This window comes from Oryx dammah, unplaced genomic scaffold (genome assembly GCF_014754425.2).
Source record: "Oryx dammah isolate SB20612 unplaced genomic scaffold, SCBI_Odam_1.1 HiC_scaffold_12, whole genome shotgun sequence".
Lineage (NCBI taxonomy): Eukaryota > Metazoa > Chordata > Mammalia > Artiodactyla > Bovidae > Oryx > Oryx dammah.
The window spans coordinates 64811389-64836839 of record NW_024070196.1 but is presented as its reverse complement, the minus strand read 5'-3'; the positions used below and the strand labels follow the sequence as shown (position 1 = coordinate 64836839).

The window sequence follows — 25451 nt, the reverse complement described above, 5'->3', positions numbered from 1 at the left end:
TTATTTACTTACTTGAAAATTAAAGAAGGGACATACATGATAGGATTTTCTGGTTGTAAAGACATGCCTGTTAAACGACCAGTCCTACAGATTTACTTGGGCCTTCCCTGGAGGTTCAGACAGTAAAGAATCTGCCTGCAATGCAGGAGACCCTGGTTCTATCCCTGGGTTGGGAAGATCTCCTGAGGAAAAGAATGGCAGCATTCTTGCCTGGAGAATTCCATGGACAGAGGAGTCTGCTGGGCTACAGTCCACAGGGTTGTGAAGAATCAGATATACTTGGGCAACTAACACTTTGACTTTTCACTTTCATAGGTTTATTTATAAGGCATATAAAACATAAGCTGAGGCAAGATATTACACAAAATAGTTCTATAAAACAGAGTAGGATGCTGAATACATAACTCAATGTGATTTAGAAAAAAGAACTAATTAAAACTGTGCCCATCCTTGCAATCTACTTACTGCTTACTGAATTAGGTAAACTATGCACCGTAGCATCTCCTGCAGAGATGATTCCACTTTAGAGTATTTATTATTTAAATATTTCAGTTCTCACTTTGCACGAGAGGGGGCACTCTAATGCTTCTTTCTTATGCCATGAAAAACACAATAATTTCCATCTCTTGAAAGCTTTCATTTGGGGAAAAACAAAAAATCTAAATAAGGTGAATCAGTACCAAGCAAACATACACTAATCTTTCAAACAGATTTTGATTGGAAATATTCTTTGCACCCTAAATGTTTCCAAGGAGAAAAAAATGTAAAACTACTACAGTTAAAAAGAAAATGGGATAGAATAACAAATAATATGTTATTTATGAGACATTGTAAGTTTTGAAACTTGACTGGTATCACTTTCTTTCTCAGGTTTATTTCTGGCAGTGCTGGGTCTTCGCTGCTGGGTGGACTTTCTCCAGCTGCGGTGAGCAGGGGCCACTCTAGTTTTGACGAGCAGGGGCCACTCTCCAGTTGTGATGAGTGGGGGCTGCTCTCTTAATTGCGGTGCGTGGGCTTCTTGTTGCAGTGGCTTCCCTTGTTGTGGAGCACGGGCTCTAGAAGCGTGGGCTTAGTCACCGCGGTACATGTGGGATCTTAGTTCCTTGACCAGGGATGAATGTGTGTCCCTTGCAGGCAAATTCTTAACCCCTGGACCACCAGGTAAGCTCCGGCTTGTATCACTCTTGTATGCAAAACACACAGAGGTATGAACATGTTCATGGTTCAAGAGAAAAGGAATATAGGCTTAGCAGTGCTTACTAAGACCTCAGTCGTCTGCATGACACGACTGTAGCCACTAGCCAGGGAGTTCCTTCACATGTAAAAAAGGATGTGGGAAGGTCTCCCCCATTTTGGCAAATCCTCCTGCTCTGGCTCCTGTGTGAAAAGCCGGGGAACCCCCCTCCTGCTCTTGACCTTTATGCGATGCCGGAAGCAGAGGGCTGTGCCCCACACTTGCAGAGAAGGACGGCTATGTTCTGACAGGGATGCTCTGTGCTAAATTTAAAAACTCTTTCATGAGACCCGAGGGAGGGCTTTGCGAGGGGACTGGAGTTAAAGTTAGTGGTGCCAAAAACATTCCCAGCACATGCGCACGGTCACTACAAACCCTGTTTGATAAATATAGCTCTCTGAGTCTGACTCAATAAGAGACGATCGGAAATGCTTGTTGGCTCTCGGGCTCTGGGGTGTCGTGTGGAGAGAGTTTGGTCTTTCAAGTCCTGATGCGCATCTGTTTCCAATGGCTTCTTGATTATTCTTTGTGAACAAAACCCAAGATTCCATTTCTATTTTGGAAAATGTTAAAGAAAACCTCCTATAGTAATGATCTCCATTCTGAGGGAGGCACGTGGGGCCCACAGATCCTGTGTGATCACAGCTGCTCCCGGACGCAGCCGCTTTAAATAGGAGACGGTAACGGGTCTGTCAACAGCTTGCGACACCAGCCAAGCCCTCATGCAACATTCGGGCTGCGTCGAAGGACGTTGTGGAAACAGGATTCGCATGTGCAGTGGTCGGATGTGGCTTTGGAATTACAAGAGAGAGTGTGAGAGCTGCGAATTGCCCCCAGATGAGTTGGGAAATCATTCAAGACACGAGAAACGATGGGGAGACATACAGAGACACACACACACGACACATATTCACAGTGAAACCGGAGCTCAGAGACAATCTGTTTACAAACACAAGTGATTAAGAAGCCTTACATCAAAAATTAATTTTAGACTACCAAAAAGACGGCATGCAACATCAAATGTAAGTTTTGAACCTAAGCCAACAGCTGCCAAAATATTTACAAACATTCCTTTTTTCCTGAGAGGAACAAACTCAGTAACCTCAGACAGAGCTCTGCTTTCCCCAGACCACCCCCAGGGCTCTCTCCTCGTGTCTGACAATCAATGGGGACAAGTTTAAGATCAAGGCTACGGTCACACCAATTCTTTCTCTTAACGGATATCTGACTCTAGCTCGAGGGTCGTGACCACATTTCTGCACATTTGCAACATCTTTGTACACAGATGCTCTCTCATATCTGACAGTCAGCTGAAGTGGAAGCAGTGACCCCACCCAACACACGGTCCAGGGACGCAAACATATCCTCCAGCCTTGACAGCATCCTCACATCCAGGTTCCTGTCTCTTGCACCCTGCGGAATCCTTCCAGGGCGTCACGACAGAATGAGAGGTGCAGAGAAATGTTTCAGCCAAGGTGACGGGGCACACTGGTCAGTGCGGGAAGTATCTGATCACAGAAAACAGAAGCAAAAAGACCCTTGGTGACCCCTGGTCACCATCACTGCACAGACACGGGAGGGACGGGAAGAGACTGGTCTGCGGCGGAGTTCCTCCTCCTCGGCTGGGTGACCTTTTGTTGGGGGCAGTGGGGGTGTCCTCTGCAGCACCCCTGGCCTCGACCTGCCAGATACCAGAAGGAGCCCCTCCCCTAGTTGGCACCACCAAAAATGTCCCCAAGCTTTGCCAGGAGCTCCTGGGGTTGAGGACGAGTGCTGAGGAGGGTCTGGCATGGAGTCTGGTTTATTCCCTGAGGACTGACGCTGCTGCAGCTTACGGTGTGGCTGCCGGAAGCACTGTACCCAGCTCTCTGAACCTGTCCATGTGAGACGCCATTTCTAGCCGCCACCATTCTCATCTCTTGTTATCCATCCATCCCATCCGTACTACCATCCTCTGGATGTCTTCTTGTCGGCCTAGACTCTCCTCCACAGGGGTCACATCAACTGCGATGCTTTAACCAAGCCTGATCAAGGACGTCACAGAGGAAGTAGTACCTTCCAACTCAGTCCTGCAGACCTGAACCGTAACCAAGGAGATGGAATTCACTTTTTCAGCCACAAATACATTGTTGGCCTAGAATTAATGACTGGACCCATCCCTGGATCTTATAAAAACAGGAATATATGCCAGATTGTCCCTAGTCTATACGTGTGGACATTATTATAGACAGAATAACAACATTAGACAGAAATCAATAAACAAAGAAAGCCCTGAACCAAGGCTCTGCCATATTTCACAACCAAGTTTCATATCTTGAGTTCATGCACAACAGTTTTGCTGTTGTGCAGTTTTTTTAAATGACCTCATGATTCTGTAACTGTGGCTTCTGACCTCTGACCACTCCCCCCACAACCAGAGGAGACCTGAGTGAAGAGAGCGTGTTTGGATGCACTCACCGCGCACGCAGGAACCCCCGCCGGCTGGGGAAATGTCTCGGGTGGAAAGCGGTTTTCTCTGGTCTGCTTTGCAGAAACTCTCTAATTAGGTCAGCTAGTCTGATTACATGAATTAAGGCCCTCCAGGCTCCACAAACACAATAATTCAATTAAGGACCAACAGGACCTGAGTCTCTGAGCAGTAATACAATTTCAGTTCCCAAGCGAGGCAGTGAGCAGAGAACAACTAGGTTACCCGAGTCCTGGGGAAGCAGCCAGGGTGCCTGGAACCTCATCTGGGAGAAGACAGGGAACCCAGCCTCTTTCCAGATTGTGTTAAAAACATCTTATGGAAAAACATGAACAAACTTTTTGGCCAACCCAATATAAGAAGACCATACTGTGATGCTCAGTAAGGCTTTCCGGAAAAAAATGTGGCCAGTTAAACAAACTACCAGGCCTGTGTGTTCATAGGGGAAATGTAACAGGGAGAATCCTGACCAGGAAATTTTAGTATAAATTGCTTTTTCGTGGTACCTCTATGAATGGAGAATAATCAAAAACACATCTTAAACACTTACACTTTCTATTAAAATTGACTCAAGACTCTTAAAACTAATGGAATATTAACATAATTTGTAAATGTTCAATGTGAGAACATATCTCGAGAGTATTCTCATTCCATCCTCCACTGTGTTTCATCATCTCCGGCAGTTTACACCGAAGGGGCAAGTATAACACAAGTGAAGAACACAGAATCGCACAATTTTATCTTTATGTTTTTAAAAACTACAAATTTCAGCATATTCACAAACAAATGCGCACTTTTAACACAGGTTCACTTTGGGTCTTCACCCTCGTGTGTAAGAAATGCTTTAAGCTCACAAGACAATCATGAGTAATTCATTTCTAGGGAAAAGAAATTCTGCTACCCTCAATTATCTATATTTAAAAATAGCACTCATTCCCCAAATAAGGCTTAACAATGGAAATAGTCCAACACGGTCTTATGTTACGTTTAAACGTGCTGGAATTTCTTCCTGGAGTGGGACAAAAATACCCAAAGCTTACGGGAAGGAAACTCATTTTTACGGGCAGAAAGAGCTGTGAGCACTGCCTGGATCACTGTGGGGCTTAAAGATCGCTATCTGATCTCTACAGATACTAGCACCTAATGATGTGTAAACACTTCTCATCCACGGTGAGGGACTGAAGGGACACATGTCACTCACCCTCTCAGAAGTTTGAAAAGCATGCAGCCCAGGGAGAACCAGTCGGCACTGCTGTCGTAGGCGGTCCCCTTCTGCAGAACTTCGGGCGCCATGTACCCGTGGGTGCCCCTGGGGAGAAGAAGGGCGCGTGAAGTCAACAGCATGTTCCCGCTCACAGACGATCCCCAGGTCGCCCAGAGGCCAGGGCGCCATTCATCAAACAGAAGCAAGGCCAAACAAGGGGGAAGGGACACCAGCACTTCCATCAAGTATGGCTTGGCGAACATTCAATAGGAAAACGATCTTTCCTTCATTAAAATAGGAATGAATATTAATAAATTACCGTATGAGATAACTGTGAGCCATGCGCATGCTCTGGGCATGCTCCATGGTCTGGGGGGTGAGATCTGAATCTTGTGAGCCTTCCCCACTACAGCAAGGGGGGAGCCAAGGGTCTCCTGCCCACTGGAGAGCTTTTGTGTGGAGATGTGTGGGGCTGGGGAGGTGGTGATGAACGGGTGACCACATCGCAGTGTTCCGGACCTGGAAGCGATGGGGACAAGTTAGTGCCCGTCCCCATCTGTGAGGACAGGTGACCAAACTGCAACACTCTGGACCTGGAAGTGATGGTGTCGGGCACTCCTGTGAGGCGCCACCCCCCATGCTGAGGACTGGGGTTTGCACAGGCATCCATGGCGGCCCCCACCCTCCACAGTCACGGTGGTCCCCAAGTGGTGGTGGGGAAGCTGACAGGTATGGAGACAGAAATCCCAGGTCTGAAGAGCTGCCGACAGGTCAAAGGACCCAGGTCAGCAAATGTGCAGATGGCTTGTGGGAAGTTGAGAAAAACCACCTGGGAAGACAGCCGTTTACATATAATATGTTCTATCTGCAACTCAAAATCCTCTCCAGTCTTACAATGTGAGCACACACCATTCCAAGAGTGAGAGAAGGCTCATGGTAAACTTTGAGAGGTGTGGGCTCAAAAGCGCTCCCCAAAAGCCGTTATCTGCAGCTGCATTCCCGTCCTTCATCGATTTTCTTCACTGATAGAATGGATGATGACGTGATACCTTCACCCCGCAGAACACATGTGGGATGGGCTCAGGGCAGCACCGGCACTAGAAAAGAACCCCTTGCGTTCTTATAAGCATTTCTAACTTGCTTATGCTCAGTTTCAGTGAGAATCTGCTCAGACAAGTGACCCTGGATTGTTGATGACTCAGGCTCAACACTGGGACTGGTGTCCTCTCAGCTTCATAGTTCCATCTTGAAAGGCTTTTCCGAACAGTGGAAATGGGCACTGGTCCATCCAGCAGAAAAGCTCTGCCCCCTGCAATCCAAAGTCTGCTGGCATGAGGTCAGCGAGTCACACTATGAGGACGTCAGAGATTTCTGTAAGGGGCATCCAAGCCATTTTCTGGGAAGGCTTAATTTCAGTGTGGCCAGGAAAACCGTGGTGGCTTTATAATCTGTGATTCTTGGGATCAAAACCCAGTCCTGGGATGGGAAGACCCCGACAAGGAGACATACGGGGGGTTAGGGCACATCACACCTCCAGGTGGACACGGCACACAAAGCCGAGCACTGGGCCGCCTGCCACGTGGTTTCCAGCCCTGCCACCCGGCAGCACCTGAGGGTGCTGTGCTTCCCACTGCCGCTCTGTGCTGTCCACGCTGAAGGAACACCCAAGCGTTTGAAGGCACGGTGACTAGAGACCGAGAGTTGTGTTCTTGAAGAAAATCAGCTGGGACTCAGGGAGTCATGACGATTTGCTCGATTCCACAAACTTTTCTGTGTGGTCTGGTGGCTGCTCCACAGTTCACTTTTAGTTTCTGAGAATCCAATTCCGTCATTAAAAGGATGGAGTCAGGGTCAAGATGGGGAACCGACCACGACGCTGCTCTGCCAGCATCAGATGGAGTCCTGGGATCACACCTACTGCTTTGAAAAGACCAGACAAGTCCAGTTGAGGGTGAGAGTCTGGCCACAAGCCTTTAATCTAGTACCAGGTCCATCCTCTCAAAGCCTCATGGAGTTCAAACGAGTGTGGGGCGCTCGAGCCTTAGAGCTGGACAGAACTGGATTTTAATTCAAGCCCCACGATCTGCCAGGCCTGTGACTTTGCTCAAGTTCCTTAGTTTCTTGGAACCTCAGATTCCACCCCATAAAAAGTCGATGATTATATCCATGCCCTATGCAGGCTTCTAAAGAGCCTCTTGATGGAAGTCTTGAAAGAGGAGAGTAAAAAAGTTGGCTTAAAACTCAACACTCAAAAAACAAAGATCATAGCATCTGGTCCCATTACTTTATGGCAAATAGATGGGGAAGCAATGGAAACAGTGAGAGACTTTATTTTTGGGGGCTCCAAAATCATTGCAGATGGTGACTGCAGCTACAAAATTAAAAGACGCTTGCTCCTTGGAAGAAAAGCTATGACAAACCTAGACAGCATATAAAAAGCAGAGACATGACTTTGCCAACAAAGATCTGTATAGTCAAAGCTACGGTTTTTTCAACAGTCACGTATGTATGTGAGAGCTGGACCACAAAGAAAGCTAAGCGCCAAAGAATTGATGCTTTTGAACTGTGGTGTTGGAGAAGACTCTTGAGAGTCTCTTGGACTCCAAGGAGATCCAACCAGTTCATACTAAAGGAAATCCTGAATATTCATTGGAAGGACTGATGCTGAAGCCGAGGCTCCAATACTTTGGCCACCTGATGTGAAGAACTTACTCACTGGAAAAGACCCTGATCCTGAGAAAGATTGAAGGCAGGAGGAGAAGAGGGTGGCAGAGGATGAGATGGTTGGATGGCATCACTGACTTGACTGACATGAGTTTGAGCAAGCTCTGGAAGTTGGGGATGGACAGGGAAGCCTGGCGTGCTGCAGTCCGTGGGGTTGCAAAGAGTTGGACACGACTGAGCGACTGAACTGAACAGAACTGAATGAAGACACTAATAACAACACATGCAGGCTGCCAGCCACGTGTTCCTGGGACAGCCAGTGTTCCACTCACAGCATGAATGCTGTCCCCACACCAGTCACTTCCTGGACAGTCCCCTAGGTGGCTGTTCTGGGAGGTCAAGGAGCCCGTCTGCCTCAGCCCCGCAGCAGCGCTAGCACCTGGCACACAGCCAGCGTCAACTAGACCCTCCCTGCGTGAAGGAGGCGACTACACCCCACAGCTGTCGCATGCAGTGAGCAGCACTGTGACGGCCTCTTTGCAGAAGAGAAAAATGAGGCTGGTGCCATGTGGAAGGATTCAAACCCACATCTGTCTCCAAAGCCTCTGTTCTCCGCCTCCTCCACCTAAAAACATACTTCTTCATTGAGCGTTTATCCTTTTCAAGTAGCGACCTCAGTATTGTCACTTAAACATGGAAACCAAGCTTCCCGACAAGGTCGGAAGGTTGAACCCTTAATGGATGTGGTTCAGATAACGGACAACAGACCACCTTTCAGACTTGGCGTGTGAATTACAGTAAGACGTGAGCAAGGCCCTTTGAGGGAATGAGTAACCCTGCTTCTGAAAGTTAATTCCTTTGGAAGATTAACTCTTATGAGCTCTTGGTTCATATTCAGTTGTGACTACCCTAAATTGAAGAAATTAGCATATCAAATAGCTGTGGCATTAAAAATTCAAATGACTCTCTTAAAAATGTCTGATGAACTCCCTGGGAGAGGCTGATATATCCAACCCCAGGTTCTGGCCTCATAATTGTCAAGTGCTGGCAAAATGCTAAGGCTTTTATCACCCTGTCCCACATTCTGCAGGAAGGGAGAGACATCTTTACAGAAACGGCACTCATTGCCATTAATATCTGATCAGAGCTTTAAACGGCAATTCTGATTTAATGCAGCCCTTCATAAAATAGTGCAGTTTTAGAACCATTTTGCTTCTAGTCTCACACACACAAAAAAGGATTTATAGATTATTTTCTGCACGGATGCATGAAACAAGACCCCTGGGAGTTACTTTAAGACCATTCAACACAGCAATGATGCACAATAAGATAGAATGTTAAGAGATTCACTGCTAAGACTGACATACTGGAGAAGAAAATAATTGAAGGAATTTTTCCACAAACTGCACACCTGTCCATACTTTCTACACAGATAAACTGACACCAAATAAACAGGAATGAAAACCAGTACATATTCTGTTCTGCCTCTGTTGAGCCCCGGGGCAGCCACTACACGCCACGATCTCAGGTTCAGGCAAGTCCTCAGGACAGTGTCAGCACATGTGGAGAAAGCACAGCCACCACTAGAAGCAGTTCAGGGTCCACCGAGGCAGGGGGCAGGGATGGCCAAGGGCAGGGGCTTCCAGCAGCTTCCCCTGCATGGAGGACGGATGTAACACTGAAATCTAACAACAGGATCTGCGTGAAAAGTTTGAACTGCAAGTAGATGATTCTTTTAATTAAAAAAAGAATCCTCATTTTTTTTTTTTTTTTTTTTTTGAGGAAAAAAAAAAAGGAAATGTTTTGAAAAAGGAGAGTGGATGGAGAGAGAAGCTTGACTTCTGGGCCTCCCTGGAAAGTTCTATGTGGTGGCCTGTGCCCCTCCTTTGGCACATAAGCTGTCTCGGTCTACTACGACCGCTGCCTGGCAGATGAAGAGAGTGAGGGTCACAGAGCCAGCGCGGGCTCGGCTCTGCTGCGAAGGCCCCCATCCTGCCCTCAGGCTCCCTGCCCCCGGGCAGCTAACCCTGTGGATCCCCTGCGGGCCCCCAGAATGGTGAAAGCAAGCACGCCACCCCACTGCTTTCCTCTCCCTCTGACCCAGCATCATCACATGTTGGAAACTACTGCTGACAAGAGAAAGCTGGAGGAACAAACGGCCACGTTGGGGTCTGAGTGGAAAAGGGAGCCGAACTAGGAGCGGCCGTGAGCAGCCAGTGTGACTACTCACACGCTCGCGTGCGGCTTCTTTTTGGAAAAATCGCAGGCAAGACCGAGGTCTGATATCCTCACGTGTCCGTGCTCATCCAGGAGGATATTGGCGGGCTAAAATGAAAGAGAAGGTGATTTCTGAGAGTCCCCAAGGCGTCCTGAGGCTGGGAGAACTTCCGCAATCACAGGCACTTGCTATCATTATTTTTATCACATTTCATTCCTACACATGAATTCTAGCATTAATTACATCATCACCTCCAAGTGGGGCATGAGACTGACAATGATATCTTTCATGTTATCGATAACTGTAGCAGGAGAGTGGCAAGGAGGGATGGAGAAGAGTCTACTCATTCGGCAATGGAACACAGGTTACCAGGTTACCCAGGAGGGTTACCACCACAGTTCATCGCTGTTACAGTATTTCCTTTCCACAGCAAGAACTGCAATCCAGCCGGAATGGGGTGTCTCTCCACAAAGGGAGTGAGTCCACTGGCTCCTTAGCCTCTGTGAACCACTAGGACTTTGAACTGTGGAACACAGCACAGAAAGCAATCTTGTAACAACGTGCAAGTGATGACCTAGGAAATCAAACATTCCACGGTGCCACACTAATCCTGATAAACGTCATTTCGCTTTATTAGGAGAGAATCTATGGAGGGCCTTACCAAATGACCAGATATGATTTTGACCACAACTCTGCTGAAATATAGCCATTAAGATTAGATTTAGTCTGCGTGATCATGGAAAATGAAACTCCCCTCCCTAATATACACTGAATTACAGTCATCTTGGTATTTTTCTGCCTGGAGATCAACTATTGTTTTGCTCGAAATAAAAATAATGGCATGCCATTATAAAACTGAAGCATGAATAATCATGAGTGACTAGAATTAAGTTTGAATAGAAATTAGATAATACCACTGCCTACTAAATAGTTTAGAAAACAGAAATACCACATCAAGATGATTCGAGGCCGGTTATAGATTTAAATTAAAATGTATTACAATGGTGCTTCATGGGCTTTCAGCATGTATTTCATTCTGCAAAACTCACCATGAGGAAATAAAATGTCATGTGCCAACCAGGGTCTAATTATTTCTAATTTGATGAAAATACATTTTTTCCCTCTTCTTTATGCTCCTATGAAGGCTATGGGAGTAATTCTTTAGCTTTGCAGGAGGCTTTGAAAGTTACAAAGTACTTCGTGGAAAAAAAATAATATGCTCAATTGCAAAATACACCATTTCAGATTCTTAGGAGGTAACCTCTTTTAGAAGCCAATCAAAACACATGAGCTCCTTAGAGAAGGGGGCATTATCGGTACACTTGATCTGGTTAACCTGCTTTCAGTTTCAGAAGTAATCAGAGAGAGGAGGCAAACAGGCTTCTCCGTGGGTTTCGCATCCTCCGGAAGCTGCCACGCCTATCACATTTCTTCTCACCATTATTTATACCTTTATGTGCCTGCACGATCATCTCTATAATCTGTCACGGTCCCTTTCATCTGCTCCCCCACCTTCATGCTGCTGGCCACATGAATATCACCTCAGAAGTACCAAGCAAACCACCAACTCCCTGTCTCATGCAGGATCCTCGACCAAGCAAGCATCGTGCTCTGGAATGGAAAAACTGAGAAAGCACCTGCTTCATTCTGTTCAAGTCCAGTAAGACTTTTTAAAGGGAAGCAGTGTGGCAGACTGGGGCTATGGAGTTCTGGAACCTGGAAATCTGCCAGTGACTTTTTTAAGGCAATCTCGAAATCGCCTGATGTTCAGAGGGTGGGGGAAATTCTGCCAGCTGTCAGACACCCCATCCCTACCCGATCAGCCCTGCCTCTGGCGAGTTAGCACTCAGCCTTTCTATGTGCGAGTTTACCAGTAGATAATGTCCCATACGACAGTGGTGCTCTGCTTCTTTATCTCTGTACGCCTTCTGCCCTCACACCGAGCTAGGGCCAAGTCAGCTGCTTGGTGAACATTAACAGAATTATGGTCAATTGTAAAATGGGTGATAACAACAAAAAACCCACCCTGCTTTTCATAATTAACTAATTAAAATATCTGAGCTGGCGTATGTGCTGCACCGGGCAGGGAGGTGCCAGGGACAACCGGGAAAGACGAGTCCTCAGAAAAGAGTTCAGTGTCTGGAGGAGACTGAACTCATGAAGGTGATGTTCTGCCCAGGGCTGAGAGGAGGAAAGTGACAGGATGCCACGAAAGAGGGGGAGACGCGTGGGGGACCACGACTACCGCACGACGCCTGCTGCATGTGTTGGACAGACGGCGGGGAATCCATCAGACCACCTTACCTTCAAGTCTCTGTAAACGACAAACCGATTGTGCATGTGTTCCAGCCCCAGGATGATTTCTGTGGCGTAAAACCGCATCTCCTTCTCGGAAAACACCCCGTGCTGCGAAAGGTGGTAGTGCAGGTCACCCCCTGGGATCAGAGATGCAGAATGTGACTCGGTGCGTGAATGCCAGGGAAACAAAAGTCACGGTCATCGTGCAGAGTCATGACATGGCTGACAACGGTTAACTAACGTTATGCTTTGTCTACATGTATGATATAGGTGTATCGCTGACTTCTGTAATCTGATGAAACACTTTAAAAAATCCCAGAGAAAACTAAACCACTGAGAAGACTTAGATGCGACAGTGGCTGGGACCATATGAACCCCAAGCCTCCGCTCTCGGATGGACATCACGGCTCCCACGTGTCCCGCCGGGGGAAGTGGGACGGGGGCCGACCCGACCCTTTGATTACTACAGTCCTGTCTCCCAGCTGAAGCAACCCACGTAGTGAGGCAGCAGGTGGCTTGGCAACTGGCTCTGTGGATAGTAAATATGGAGACAAAATGAATACACTGCTCATATTGATAGATATTTGAGAAAGCAAATACAGTAAAATTTTAACTGGTAAAAAACCCAGGTGGTTGGGTGTTCGGGTGTCCCCGGTAAAATCCTTTCAATGTTGTGGTATGTTTGAATTTTTCATAATAAAGGGTTAGAAAAGATCAATGATCATATGGCCTCCAGTTACAGAGACAGAGAATGCCACCAACAGGGTAAGGGAATGTTCTCATAAATGATACAGGCTGAGCCACAGCTGATTTACAGAGGTTCACGTGTGTCCACTCCCATTACCTTTGATTCCCTAAGCATCTTCCTGTTCACACACGCATATTCTTGTGTAGCTATTTTCGATCAGCATGTAGAAGATTTCCAGCATTGCTGAAGGCTCCCTGTGCCCAGCCCAAGCAGCATTATCAGCTCACAGCCCCTCGAAACAGCCAACTGGACTCGACTCTGACCTCCCCTCATCGGTTAGCTTTGCTAGTTCTGACAGTGACACAAATCAAGTCAGGCCGGAAATATGCTGCTGCGTCCGGCTGGCCTGCTCATTATATCTGTGAGATTCCTTCATGCTGTTGGATGGGTCTGGTTCTAAATCAAAAACTCAAAACGTAATTAAAACTTCAACGGAACTTCAAAACAGGTATTCATTTATGGAAATATATGCTTTTCCACTTCAGCCCCTGTTACTAAAAATGCTTTGAATTAATTACATCACGTCACTTTCTAGTATTAGAAAACTGAGTGAGTGAGTGAGTCAAAGCTGCTCAGTTGTCTCTGACTCTGCAAACCCATGGACTGCAGCCCGCCAAACTCCTCTGTCCATGGGGGTTCTCCAGGCAAGAATACTGGAGTGGGTTGCCATGCCTTCCTCCAGGGGATCTTCCCAACCCAGGGATTGAGCCAGGGCTCCCGCACTGCAGGTAGATGCTTTACCATCTGAGCCACCAGGAAAGACAGAAAACTACTTTCTGGCTAAAGTTCTTCCTGTATTCTCCAGTTCATCACTGACGGTTTAAAGACTGATATATGGTGGGTCTGGACTAAAGGTACAGACTACTGGGCTAAAATCTGAGCTGGCCCAGAGTCAGTCCTTCACAGTTTGTTTTTAAATACATTCCTGTCTTTGGCCTATGAATCTTTAGGAGACATTTCATTCCTAAAGCTGAGGGCCAGTTGACTGCAGTCAACTTTTTAAAATGAAGTTGAATTGGAAATTCAAAGAGTGAAAGGTTTCCTTAAACTTGAGGGGGAATCTAATTATCTGAAAGACCCAAATGGCCAGTCTGTTCGGAGCAAAGCAAGCCAAGATCAAATATCCTGAAACAAACAACATCATGGCAGAGTCATTCAGTGTATTCAGACTCCCCACATCTTGCTTACCGTTCATCAGATCCAAGATGAAGCACAGTTTATCTGGAGTGTGGAAGGCATAGGTCATACAGACGATGAAAGGACAATCCTATAGTGAAAAAAAAAAAAAATATATATATATATATATACACACACACACATACATATAAGAAAAGCAAAAAGCTGTCCTGGAAAGTATATCTACTACTAAGTGCCACCTATACATTTTTTTTTTCTTTAAGCCATGACACTGCTCTGTATATGAAGCACAGACACCTATGTGGTAACTTTAACAGACCCAGGAAAGGGAGCCTGATTCCATGGAAAAACAAAAAAGTGCACAGAGATACAGACACTGCTAACTGGAGATGAACTCAGAGATGGCTCTGTCACTCTGATTAAATCATGACTCCTCTATCTACACCTTCAAAGACTCAGATTCTACGGAAAAATACTACTGCCTTGCAGTGCTCCTATTGGCCTACACTTTGGTTCTGGTTATAGCCACATATCCATTTCAATGTCTGATTCTGAGCTGGAAGAACCTTTATCATGGGGAGAAATGCTACTGATATTACTGTCTTGAAACATTAACAATAAAAATGGAATTAAATCAGCTTTCGAAAGTGGAAAATATACCAGGGCAGAAGATAGAATAACTCAATTAAAGATGAGGTAAAGATGTCAATTTTCTCCCAAATTAATCTATACATTCCATGTAAACAATTAAAATGGAAATTGACAAACTCATCCCCATATTTATATAGAAATGTAAACAGCCAAGAAAAGTTCAGATAACTCTTGAAGAAAAATAAAGCTGAAACTTCTGTTCTTCAGAAGATACCATTAAGAGAGTAGGAAAGGCAAATAATAGAATGGGAGGAGGTATTTGAAATCCACATATATCTAAATATCTAAAGAACTCTCATCAATCAACGAAGAGAAAAGCAAACAACCCAACAGGAAAATGGCATGACAACAACAGCAATACTGTATATTGTTGCTGAGTATCAAATAGTCTGTAAGTCTTTAAACAGATGCCAGACCTCGGCTGTCCCCCAAGGAAATGCAAACTGCAAATCACAACGTTTCATCACTGAAACAAAGGAGAATGACTAACATCACAAAGACTGATGATACCAAGTGTTGCAAAGATACAGAGCTAATGGGACTTCCAATATGGTAGCTGGGAGGACACAATCATACAACCACTTTCACAAGGCGTTTGATGGCATCTGCCAAAGCTGATCACTACCTGCAAAGCCTATGAGCCAGAAATTCCAGCCCAGGGTATTTACCTGACAGTAATCTGTACTCATATGCCCCAAGGGACCTGCATGAGAATGGCCCTCACAGCACTATTCAAAACAGCCCAAACCAGGAAATGATCCCAATGTCTACCGACAGGAGGAAGAACACATGACCTGTGGCACATTTATTCGAGGGAATATTATACAGCAGCGGCTGCCAAACTTCTGCAAATGGGCTAGACAGTAAATATTTTAAGCTTTTTGGGCCCCATCCAGTCCCTGTCACATAGTTTTTTCTGCTTCTTTTCTCTTGACAATTTCTTCTCTTCTTTTGCTTAAAAAAAAAAAAAAATTCTTAGTTCACAGACTGTAAACACAAGCCAGATTTGGTCCCCAGGCCACACACATAGCCTGGTGACCCTTACTATTTAGCTACAGAAGGTGCTGTTGCTATGAGTGACGACTTAGCTAAATCTTGCAAGCAATACTGAGAAGCTAGACACAAAAGGAATACATTTATATAAAGTTCCAACAGGGGCACAGCTAAATTATGTGTCAGACATCTGGGTAGTAGCTAGCTTGGGCATGGGGTGAGCAGCTGAAAAGGGTAAAGGGAGACTTCTGGGACATGGGTGACTCTCCGTCTCTTGACCTAGGTTCTGGATACACGCATCTGCTCCCTGGTGAAAATCCACCAGATCTAGTACTAGGTCCCACTGAGATACAAGCACAGTGAGCACTTGCCACTCAACTGACTCAAATAACAAACGGCATAAAATATCTACATCTTTCTTAACAGAAGCAAAGAATTATTAAATTCTACAGAATATACTCAATAGAGTGCACTGTGAACAGAATTCACTTCGCTCACACCTATCGATGAAGGGCATACAGATGAATTTGTGTGGACACATGCCCATGTGCTCAGGATTCGAGAACTAGAACTCAATTTCCACAAGTCTTCTGGAGGAAATTCATTTTGTGGTTACCTTGTTTTCCTTAAGAGTTCAGTTGAGATGGTCTTGCTGTTCACAAATTTGGAGATTTATTTTGGTTTATATAGTTGTAAAATAAAGGTGCTGTCCTTTATCTGTTAAAAGCTATCTGGTTCTTGGGGGCAGGGTGGCACCATCCTAACTGGAGCCCCACCAGTGTTTCACCAGACCTTTCCATAGTCTGCTGGTGACGACTCATTCTGCTCTAAATATCACGCTCCTTCCTTAATGGGGTTCCCCACGTACTCTGGTTCCTGATCTAATGAGCAATTCATCCCTAGAGCAGACAAGTGGGTGGACCAGGAACTTAGTAAAGCCTGGGTCTTTTCCCGCTTGAGACAGCAACTCCACTCACTTCATCCAGGGGACCAACAGAGGCTGGAAAGGGGTATTTCTGAACAGACAGTGTTCAATCCTTCTAAGGACAGCCCTGAGAAAACGGCAAAAGGTCAAAGTGGAGTTAAGATACAATGTTATTAAGATGGGACATGAATTGGAGATTTAGAGTCATAGGCTACTGCAATAGGAAATGCTCTTCTTAAAAAAAAAATCACCGGGTCCAAATTCTTTATTTTAAAGATGAGGAAACTAAACACTGCCCCCACCCCACCTCCTAAAAGGGAAATGATTTGTTTGAGGCCACAAAGAAATCTGGTAGCCAGCTAAGATTCAAACCCCAAGTCTCCCACTCTGGACCCTCGCCAGACCCTGTCCTATGTCACTCCACTTACAAAGGTAACCTTTCCATAGCAATGTAAAATCAAAGCTCGGTTAAAGGGACGTAATCTGGTTATCTCTAAGGAGTTCACTGACCAGGATCTCTCATCTCTTAGGCCCTGAGCAGATGCCATCTTGAGTCTCAGGTGGAGTCTGAGACACAAAGAACTGAATGCTGACCCACACAGACAAACAGGCAGCAGTTTAATAATGGTGTTAGCACAGTTTCTAAGATAATTATGGTAAGATGTTCTGTCTTGATTACAAATTCAAGGTGAATAAGAACTAGGGGTTTCTCACAGGTGGATCCTTAAATAAAAAAGCTCTTAAGCAAGGAATTATCTCCTTTTTTTAAAGTTTTTTTTGGGGAGGTGGGGGGCATGCAGGATCTTAGTTCCCCAACCGGGGATTGAATCTGTGCCTCCTACATTGGAAGCAGGAAGTCTTGACCACTGGACTGCCAGGGAAGTCCCTGGAACTGTCTTCTTTGATTTCCTAGTGAGCGAAACAGTCTGCATTTTGCAGGAACTTAAACTGTGATAAAACAGACCACAAAGTAGTCCTCTAGAAAAGTTCTCCACCCTGCAGTCAGAGGACCCCTTTCAGAATTGTGAGGCTCATTAAATGGTGTAAGGATTCTTAGAAGCCCTCAGTACTGGTCCAGAAAGCTCTCTCTGCTGGTCTGGCCTCTGTCTGCTCCCCTCTCTCCCCAGCTTCCCCGTGGTCCTCATGGCATCACTTCAGAGCCCAGCAGTGCTGACCTGTGAGTCCCCAGGGCATCCGTGCTCAGGACTCACACACACCCTGGCGTCCCCTCGGACCCCAGAGGACCGCCCTGTTAAATGCCTTCTGAGCACCACAGACCTCTCTTTCACAGCTCTTGTCACGTGTTCTGACAATCGACACATGTCTGAGATTCTCTGCGTAAACACTGCTGTCTCTCATTTTATGTAGCCCTATAAGAGCAAAGACCAAATTTGCGTTTTGGGACCCCTGTCTCGTAGTGGAGTACCTGGCACAATCTAAGACTCAAGGATGATCAGGGAATGAATGAGCAACACTCCTCATGAATAACTGACTGACTTAACGAAGGTGCTGATGGCTCCTCCCAGTAATGGACACACTTGCCCTGATTCCCTTTTCAGGACCCAAAAGTTACAGAATAAAACTGGGAACAGTACTTCTTACTGTCTCTTTTGGGGGTGAGAAGTAGGAATTCTCAATTTGTGATTGAAACAGTAAAACAACCTCCAAGCAGAAAGAAAACTCTGATGGTGACTCCAGCTTATTTCCATGCCAACACCTTAGGTAATCATATTGACACAGGCTGATCAACACATCACCTAAGGAGGCAATTTTAAACTAAAGGTTACTTAAATCCTACAAACTGTGGCCTTTGATCAACAAAAATGACTCTAAATAACTTTACTACAATTCTTTTGGTTAAATTATGCACTTACAATGTTTCTAAAAATGCTAAACTGTCTTGATATTTGAATAAAAAGCAGAAACAAGTCTTAAATTAGTTCAAAGCAGTAGCCCAACGTAACTGCAATTTTTTATTTACTCTCTTATGGACAGACCAGTGAGGAATTCTACAACTACTTAATCACATTCTGTTCACCTAAATAAAACAAAAATGCTACATGAAAATTAATATTATTCATATATTTTTCCAACACCCTCAATTTTTTTCCATAGGCTCTCCTGGGAATAAACATCCAAGGCTTTGAGATAAGACATTAAAAATTAATATTTTAATAAAGCACTTAAAGTCTGCAATAAGCACACATTCACATCTGAAATGAAGACAGAGATATTTCCAACAGATACTAGAAACCAACGTCATTCACGCTGATTCCAATACAGTGTGCAGGCCACTCAGATTCCATTCCAATCAGTTAAAATCTTGGTCACACACACAGGGTCACTCTTACTTGAAATGTTTAATGTCCATGTTGGCATGTAGATGTGCCTAATTAGACATTGCTGTTCATAGCGATGGCATTTTCATCTGTTACAGTTAAACTGAATTATGATATTCATCGACTTCCATAGTAAATAGCCTTTCTAGAAGCACTTAAAACTAACACTAGAATAACATAAACTATAACACAATAAATATATCTGGTGACAAGAAAACATGGAGCCGACAAAGGGATGAGAAAAGAACATCAGGATTGTTTAGGAAGTGCAGGGACTCTGGGCAAAGAAATGATGTCCCGAGATCTCAGGTTCCTTGCTTATCAGCTAAAAGGAATGCCTTGAGTGATCATGAAGATCTGAGTCTTTGAAAACCTCTAGGTGAAGGTGACCTTATTTAGAACCCAGCTGTGACAGCTGGAGGTACCCCTAGGCTCTGTGCCTCACTTGCCAGGGTACACGGGCAATGCCCAGGTTTCTGGGACCGTGGGTTTTTCTGGGTGTCTTTACATATATCTGCCAGAGTAAATAAAAGCTGAGATTTTGATCCCGGGTGATGCCATTAATAGGAAAAGAAATCAGAGCGGGATGTTGCTTTGCAAGTCAAGATGACACAGGGTGAAGCTGGCTTTGACAGGTGATGAGCTCAAAATGACAGCTGGAATGTACGAATAAACGGTCCAGTCTGCTTATTGCAGACTTTAAGTGCAGAAACACAGCACTGGGGATGGAAAAGACCAGCATCCACAGCAGGGGAAGGGGGCAAGTGCTGAGAAGACAAGGTCCCCTCCAAATGAAATGTGGACTGGCTGCTGCTGCTGCTAAGTCGCTTCAGTTGTGTCCGAATCTGTGCGACCCCACAGATGGCAGCCCACCAGGCTCCTCTGTCCCTGGGATTCTGCAGAGCACTCCACAGGGATAGTTGGGGGTTGACGAAGCCACATCACTTCCTCTCTGTTTGTGAAGGAGAGAAGCGACATTCCTCTTACTTTTTCTCCTCTGGGTTCATCCTTCGCTGTCATGCAGCCAATTCTTAACTATATTCAGGTGATTTTTTGGTCACTGATACGATCATATTCTGCCATCTCTGTCATATTCCACAAAGAAGGAGGCCATAAACAGGCAGTAAAGGGACAAGTGATCAGTGTGTGTGGTGACGGCCGGGAGTATGTTCCTGATTCCCAACTCAGACAGGCCAGCTTTGAATTATTATTTATATTAACTTAGTGCTGCTGCTCCCTGCTATAAATTCTAATCCCCTCAAGAACTGGCTAGCTGCATAATTCACCAGGGGGGAAAAAAAAAGCTGTATTTTAAATAAATTGTCCTGATACCAAAAAAAAAACCCAACCCACCAAATAACTAGAAACACACACACAGACACACAAATGCAATGTTCAAAACTGAATACTCACTCCTGTGCTCACCAGGGACAACATGATCCTTTCATTTAAGGCTAAGGTTTCTCCCTGTTTCATCTTGATTCTCTTCTTATCCAAGCATTTCATTGCATACCTAGAACCATAAATGTTACTGATGAAAATCTATACAGAAAATATATCTAAGTGGATTTAAATGATACATATCATATTGGGGGAAGTTTCTAAAAATTTGGGAAGTCTTTTAAAGCAGCAAAATTCTTCTAAGAGACTAAGGGAATCTGAATAAAGTGGAGACTTCAGTCAGTAACAGCACATCAATATCTGTTTATTCACTGTGACACACGTCGTATACTACGGTAAGAGGGACGTGGAGTACATAGAAACTCCCTGTACTATTTTTTTGCTCCTTTTCTCCAAACCTAAAATTATTCTAAAGTGAAAAGGCTATTTTTTAAAAATCAAGCAATAATTAAAATATTTCTATTATTATATGCATTGACATTTCAGTTAAATAAAAGCAATAAAGTAGATACACAAAAAATTCAGGGAAATAAATTTTGTATGTATCCCTACTGTCTAGTACTTGTGTGTGTGTGTGTTTGTGTTTTGTGGGGGTGGGGCCTGTACTATAATATTTACTGTGTAGGAATTGTGAATTAAGCACTGGTCAAGATTTTATAAGCATGTAGAGGATAAGATTCTAAAACACTGATCATCAACTAAATGGGATTTTCTTGGAATGTGAGTATAAAACCCTCTTAATATTCCCAGCAAAATATACAAGTGTAGAAGGCTTACATCTTTCCAGTGTCTGCCTTCCTGCAACCGTATACTTCACCAAATCCTCCTCGTCCAATGATCCGATGCACGCTGAAATCATTCATGGTCAACTGTGAATTTAAAACGCGACACAGAGACGTAAAACTGCGTAAAAACTATCCCACTGTTGTCATGCAAAACATACACAGCTACTGAAACAGCGATTCCGACACTGCTGCCCTTTCGGCAACTGGCCCCACAAGCTGAGAGATAAGAAGCACAGGTGGCAGGACATTCTAGAACCACCTTCGATGTAAGCTACATAGGATGCAAACCGTGGAGGCAACTGGGAAGACGACCTGGTGGGAGCCCATTGTTTTATCCAGTCCCATGAATCTCAGATTATAAGGTGTATACTTTCAAGACAAGTGAATATGAAATTTCCAGGCAAACTACAAAGTGACCTGGGCTACTCTGAAGCTGAAAGTTTGGCAACAGTTCAGCCATTCCAGGAACTTCTGTGGTAGACAAATAGGTCTGCATCAAGAGCATCTATGCTCTCCTAACAGTTGGGCCATATGATCAGAAAGCCCAGTGAATGCTGGCCATGTGAATTTTCATCAAAGGCATCAGTGAGTAGAGAGGACTCATGCTGGGCACGTGAGTGTGAAAACAGACCTAGTGTGAGTAACTCGATGAAGAGGCTTCCATTCATAAGCACTAAGCTTTCATCAATATCATCTCAGCAATGCCTTGCTTCCCAAGAAGTTTTCATAGCATCAGATGGTACAAAGGCAGAGAGATAGTCCTATGTTCATGGTAAGAGGCCATCAGACAATAGCAAATGCTTTTTGTTACGTATCCTGGCAAAAGAAGGGTCAGATGCTTCAGACACCATGTGTGCAGCCAGGCAGGGGCATCTGGCCCTCGAGCTTCACGTTTGCTGCTCAGAGGACAGAAGGACGTGAAGACGTGAGGACACCACGTCTGCTAAAGGGGCACAGGCACAGCAGGACCCACAGCAGAGATAAGGGTTCTTTGGTTTTGTTTGTTCGTTTTTTGGCCATGCGGATGCGTGTAGAATTGAACCCTCGTTCCCGGCAGTAGAAGCACAGGATCTTAATCACTGGACTGCCCAGGAAGTCCCATTATTTTTTAAAATGTGTCCCTGCCTCTTGCTTCTCAATCCTGCCCGAAATGGGGCAGAGAGGGGAAATTAAAATGAAACAAACAAACAAACCAGCCCACTTCTATGAATGGTACTGTTCAACTAAAAAAATTTTAAAATCAAAACCAGAATCCAGTTATTTCTTTTTCTCAATTGCAAACCTTTGTGGAGGGAGAGCACAAGGGAAAGGGGAAGAGAAACGAACACTCTAAATGTGAAGTAAAGAATGTGCCCCAGAATTCCTGACATGGAAAAGCTAAGAGAAGACGTAGTATTAGGGGATACAAGCTAGGAAGTATCCCGCCTTTGAGGACTGCTTTCATCATTCTCAAAACAATAAAAAAGATGCAACTGTGGTCTAGTAAGAGATATCGTCATGTTTATTACATGACTGCACCTAATAAGAGAAAAAAAACAAGGAAATTTACCAGGATGCAAATGACAAGGGCACAGGAATTACAGGATGTAGAAGACTTGTATCTTTACTACTATTTCTATTAAAAGCTTAATTATGGCTTAAAATATCCTTCCTTAAATAAATAAATGCATTCTTATATGAATATGAAAAAAAGAGGATGAAAACTCAGTGTTTACAACTGGATATGGGAGGATGGATTTTTCATGCATAAAGCTGTAAGCAGGACATCTGTTTGGGCAGCATGTTACCCTTGGGAGTATGCTGCCGAATAAAATATTTTCTCACGAAACTGAGCCAAGGAAGTTTTTATTAAAAAAAATAAAGGCAAAGATGATACTCACATGGATATTTAATTCCACGTTTTTCCACTGACAAAATCTAGTGAACTTGTCACTGAAAAAGAATGTGAGGAATTACTGAAAAGTTAAATATCACGTTAACTGAGAACTAGCATTGTATACTTGTGTGACTTCTCAGAGTGAGCTTTTGTAAATATTTTTTTCACAAAGCATTTGCCTAGCACTCAAGGCTTTATTTAATGATTCAAATTGAAGACTTCATGTTTCTGCTTTAATTGTCATTATGTTATGGTAACAATCTTTATCTGAGTCAGTACTGTCCAACAGACGGGTAACAGATGACACATAACTAATTTAATTTTAATAATGTATGTTATTTGAACCCATATATTAAAAATTATCATTTCCACATGTAATCAACATACAATTTTAACGAGATAGTCTACATTCTTATTTTCGTATTGCTTTGAAAGTGAAAATCACTCAGTCGTGTTCAATGCTTTGTGACCCTATGGACTATACAGTCCACGGAATTCCCCAGGCCAGAATATTGGAGTGGGTAGCCTTTCCCTTCTCCAGGGGATCTTCCCAGCCCAGGGATCGAACCCAGGTCTCCTCATTACAGGTTGATTCTTTACCAGCTGAGCCACAAGGGAAGCCCAAGAATACTAGAGTGGGTAGCCTATCCCTTCTCCAGGGGATCTTCCCAACCCAGGAATCAAACCGGGGTCGCCTGCATTGCAGGTGGATCCTTTACCAACTAAGCTATCAGAGAAGCCCCTGAAAGCGGTTTGAATTCATTGCTTTGAAACCTGGTGTGTATTTTGCATTTATAGCCCATTTTTATGTAAATCTTCATATAGAGAACAGACTTATGGTTCTCTGTGTGAGAGAGGATGAGAGGGGTGGGAGAGGGCTCGATTGGGAGTTTGGGATAAGCAGATGTAAACTATTATATATGGGATGGATAAACAACAGAGTCCTACTGTATAGCACAGGGAACTAGATTCAACATCTTGTGATAAACCATAATGGAAAAAAATATGAAAAAGAACATATACATATATGTATAGCTGAATCACTTTGCTGTACAGCAGAAATTAACACTGCAAATCAACTACACTTCAACAAAATTAAAAAAAAAAAATTGAATGGTCAATTCAGTGGGAGACAATGACTGTGCAGGTTTACCTGGATACACAGTGAAGTTATAAGACCTCTTCCCCAATTTCAATTACCATCTCCATTTCTCCCCTCACCCCCAAGGGTCACAGAACAATGAGTTGACCCAAGAGTTTGGGAAAAGTCAGGTCTTTAGAATCAGCAGCCATGGAGACGGCCCAAGACTCAGCTGAATCTTAGCACTGAACTGGTGCCCGGGCCCCTCGGTTCCATGCCACTGCTTTTTGGCAAAGCCCTTCTGGTCCTGCTCAGAAAATGTAATCATTCGTATGCAGATTCGTTTCCCATAGTACTGACTCTACTCCAAGATAAAATTATCTCTTGAACTCTGGTAGAATCTTGATACAACTTTTTAAAAAAAATTACTTTAGTTCTGTGAACATGTGGAGAAGAAGGAAAAAAAAAACAAAACACTGAGGCATCTGTTCTTAAAGGGCAATTACTGAACAGCTGTGGGCTGCTCCCACCCTGAGGCTCCATCATCATGACAACTGTCTAGAAATTAGCCAAGTTTACAGAGACAAGCAGAGTCCATGTGAATGCAGATTCAGAGTCAGAAAGTCCGATCCCTAAGGTGCATCATCACAGAGAAACACTCAAAACACCAAAGGGCTGACTCTCAGGTGCCTGTGAAGCATGTGAACACTTTCATAGGCATCCCTGAAATTTTTTAAATTTACATTTAAAAAAAATGTTATTTTACATTGGAGTATAGTTGATTTACAATGCTGTGCTAGTTCAGGTGTATGGCAAAGGGATTCGGTTACAAATATACATATATCTACTCTTTTTGAGATTCTTTTCCCCTTTAGGTTATTATAAATACCAAGTAGAATTCCCTGCACTACACAGTAGGTCCTTGTTAATTATCTAGAAAGTTTTCAGGATTTTATATGACAAACATACTCTATAGTTTGAGTAACCCAAAGGGACACATTTATTGGGTACATTAAGACAGACGTGACAAAAGACATCTGCCAATATACCTAAATTCTACTATGTAAAGAATCAAGAAAAGGGCTATCTCATTTTTAAGGATATGACTTTAACATATAAACAAATGAACTGAACATAGACTCATGCTGGCATTAGCAAACGTGTCCCAATAAAATACCTTCAATATTGAGGTTCCCTAGTCTATTTACATTTTGGGTCATTTGGAAACTAAAAAACTAAAAGTCAAAGGGATGTTAATATATACAAATCCTAAACTATAAAGTATAGAGGGTACAAGCTAGCCTGGTACAGAGCACATGGATAATAAATGTTTATTGAATGAATAAATTAACACATTTTAAGGATAGCATTTATGAGGTAAAATGAGGTATACCTACACAGTACAAGACTTAAATATCACAGCCCAGTTG

At 44.0% G+C, this 25451-nt stretch overlaps 1 protein-coding gene across 1 annotated transcript in view; it reads right to left on the bottom strand.

Annotated features, from left to right (window-relative positions):
• GRK3 (G protein-coupled receptor kinase 3) overlaps nucleotides 1–25451 on the bottom strand; it is a 118726-nt gene that overhangs the window by 19551 nt on the left and 73724 nt on the right. The window contains exons 7-13 of the mRNA XM_040250977.1: nucleotides 22945–22996; nucleotides 21057–21148; nucleotides 20292–20391; nucleotides 14022–14100; nucleotides 12092–12222; nucleotides 9800–9894; nucleotides 4903–5010 (exon numbers count right to left, since the gene is read on the bottom strand). Of these exons, the coding sequence (XP_040106911.1) occupies nucleotides 4903–5010; nucleotides 9800–9894; nucleotides 12092–12222; nucleotides 14022–14100; nucleotides 20292–20391; nucleotides 21057–21148; nucleotides 22945–22996 (657 nt within the window). The remainder of the gene's footprint in view (nucleotides 1–4902; nucleotides 5011–9799; nucleotides 9895–12091; nucleotides 12223–14021; nucleotides 14101–20291; nucleotides 20392–21056; nucleotides 21149–22944; nucleotides 22997–25451) is intronic.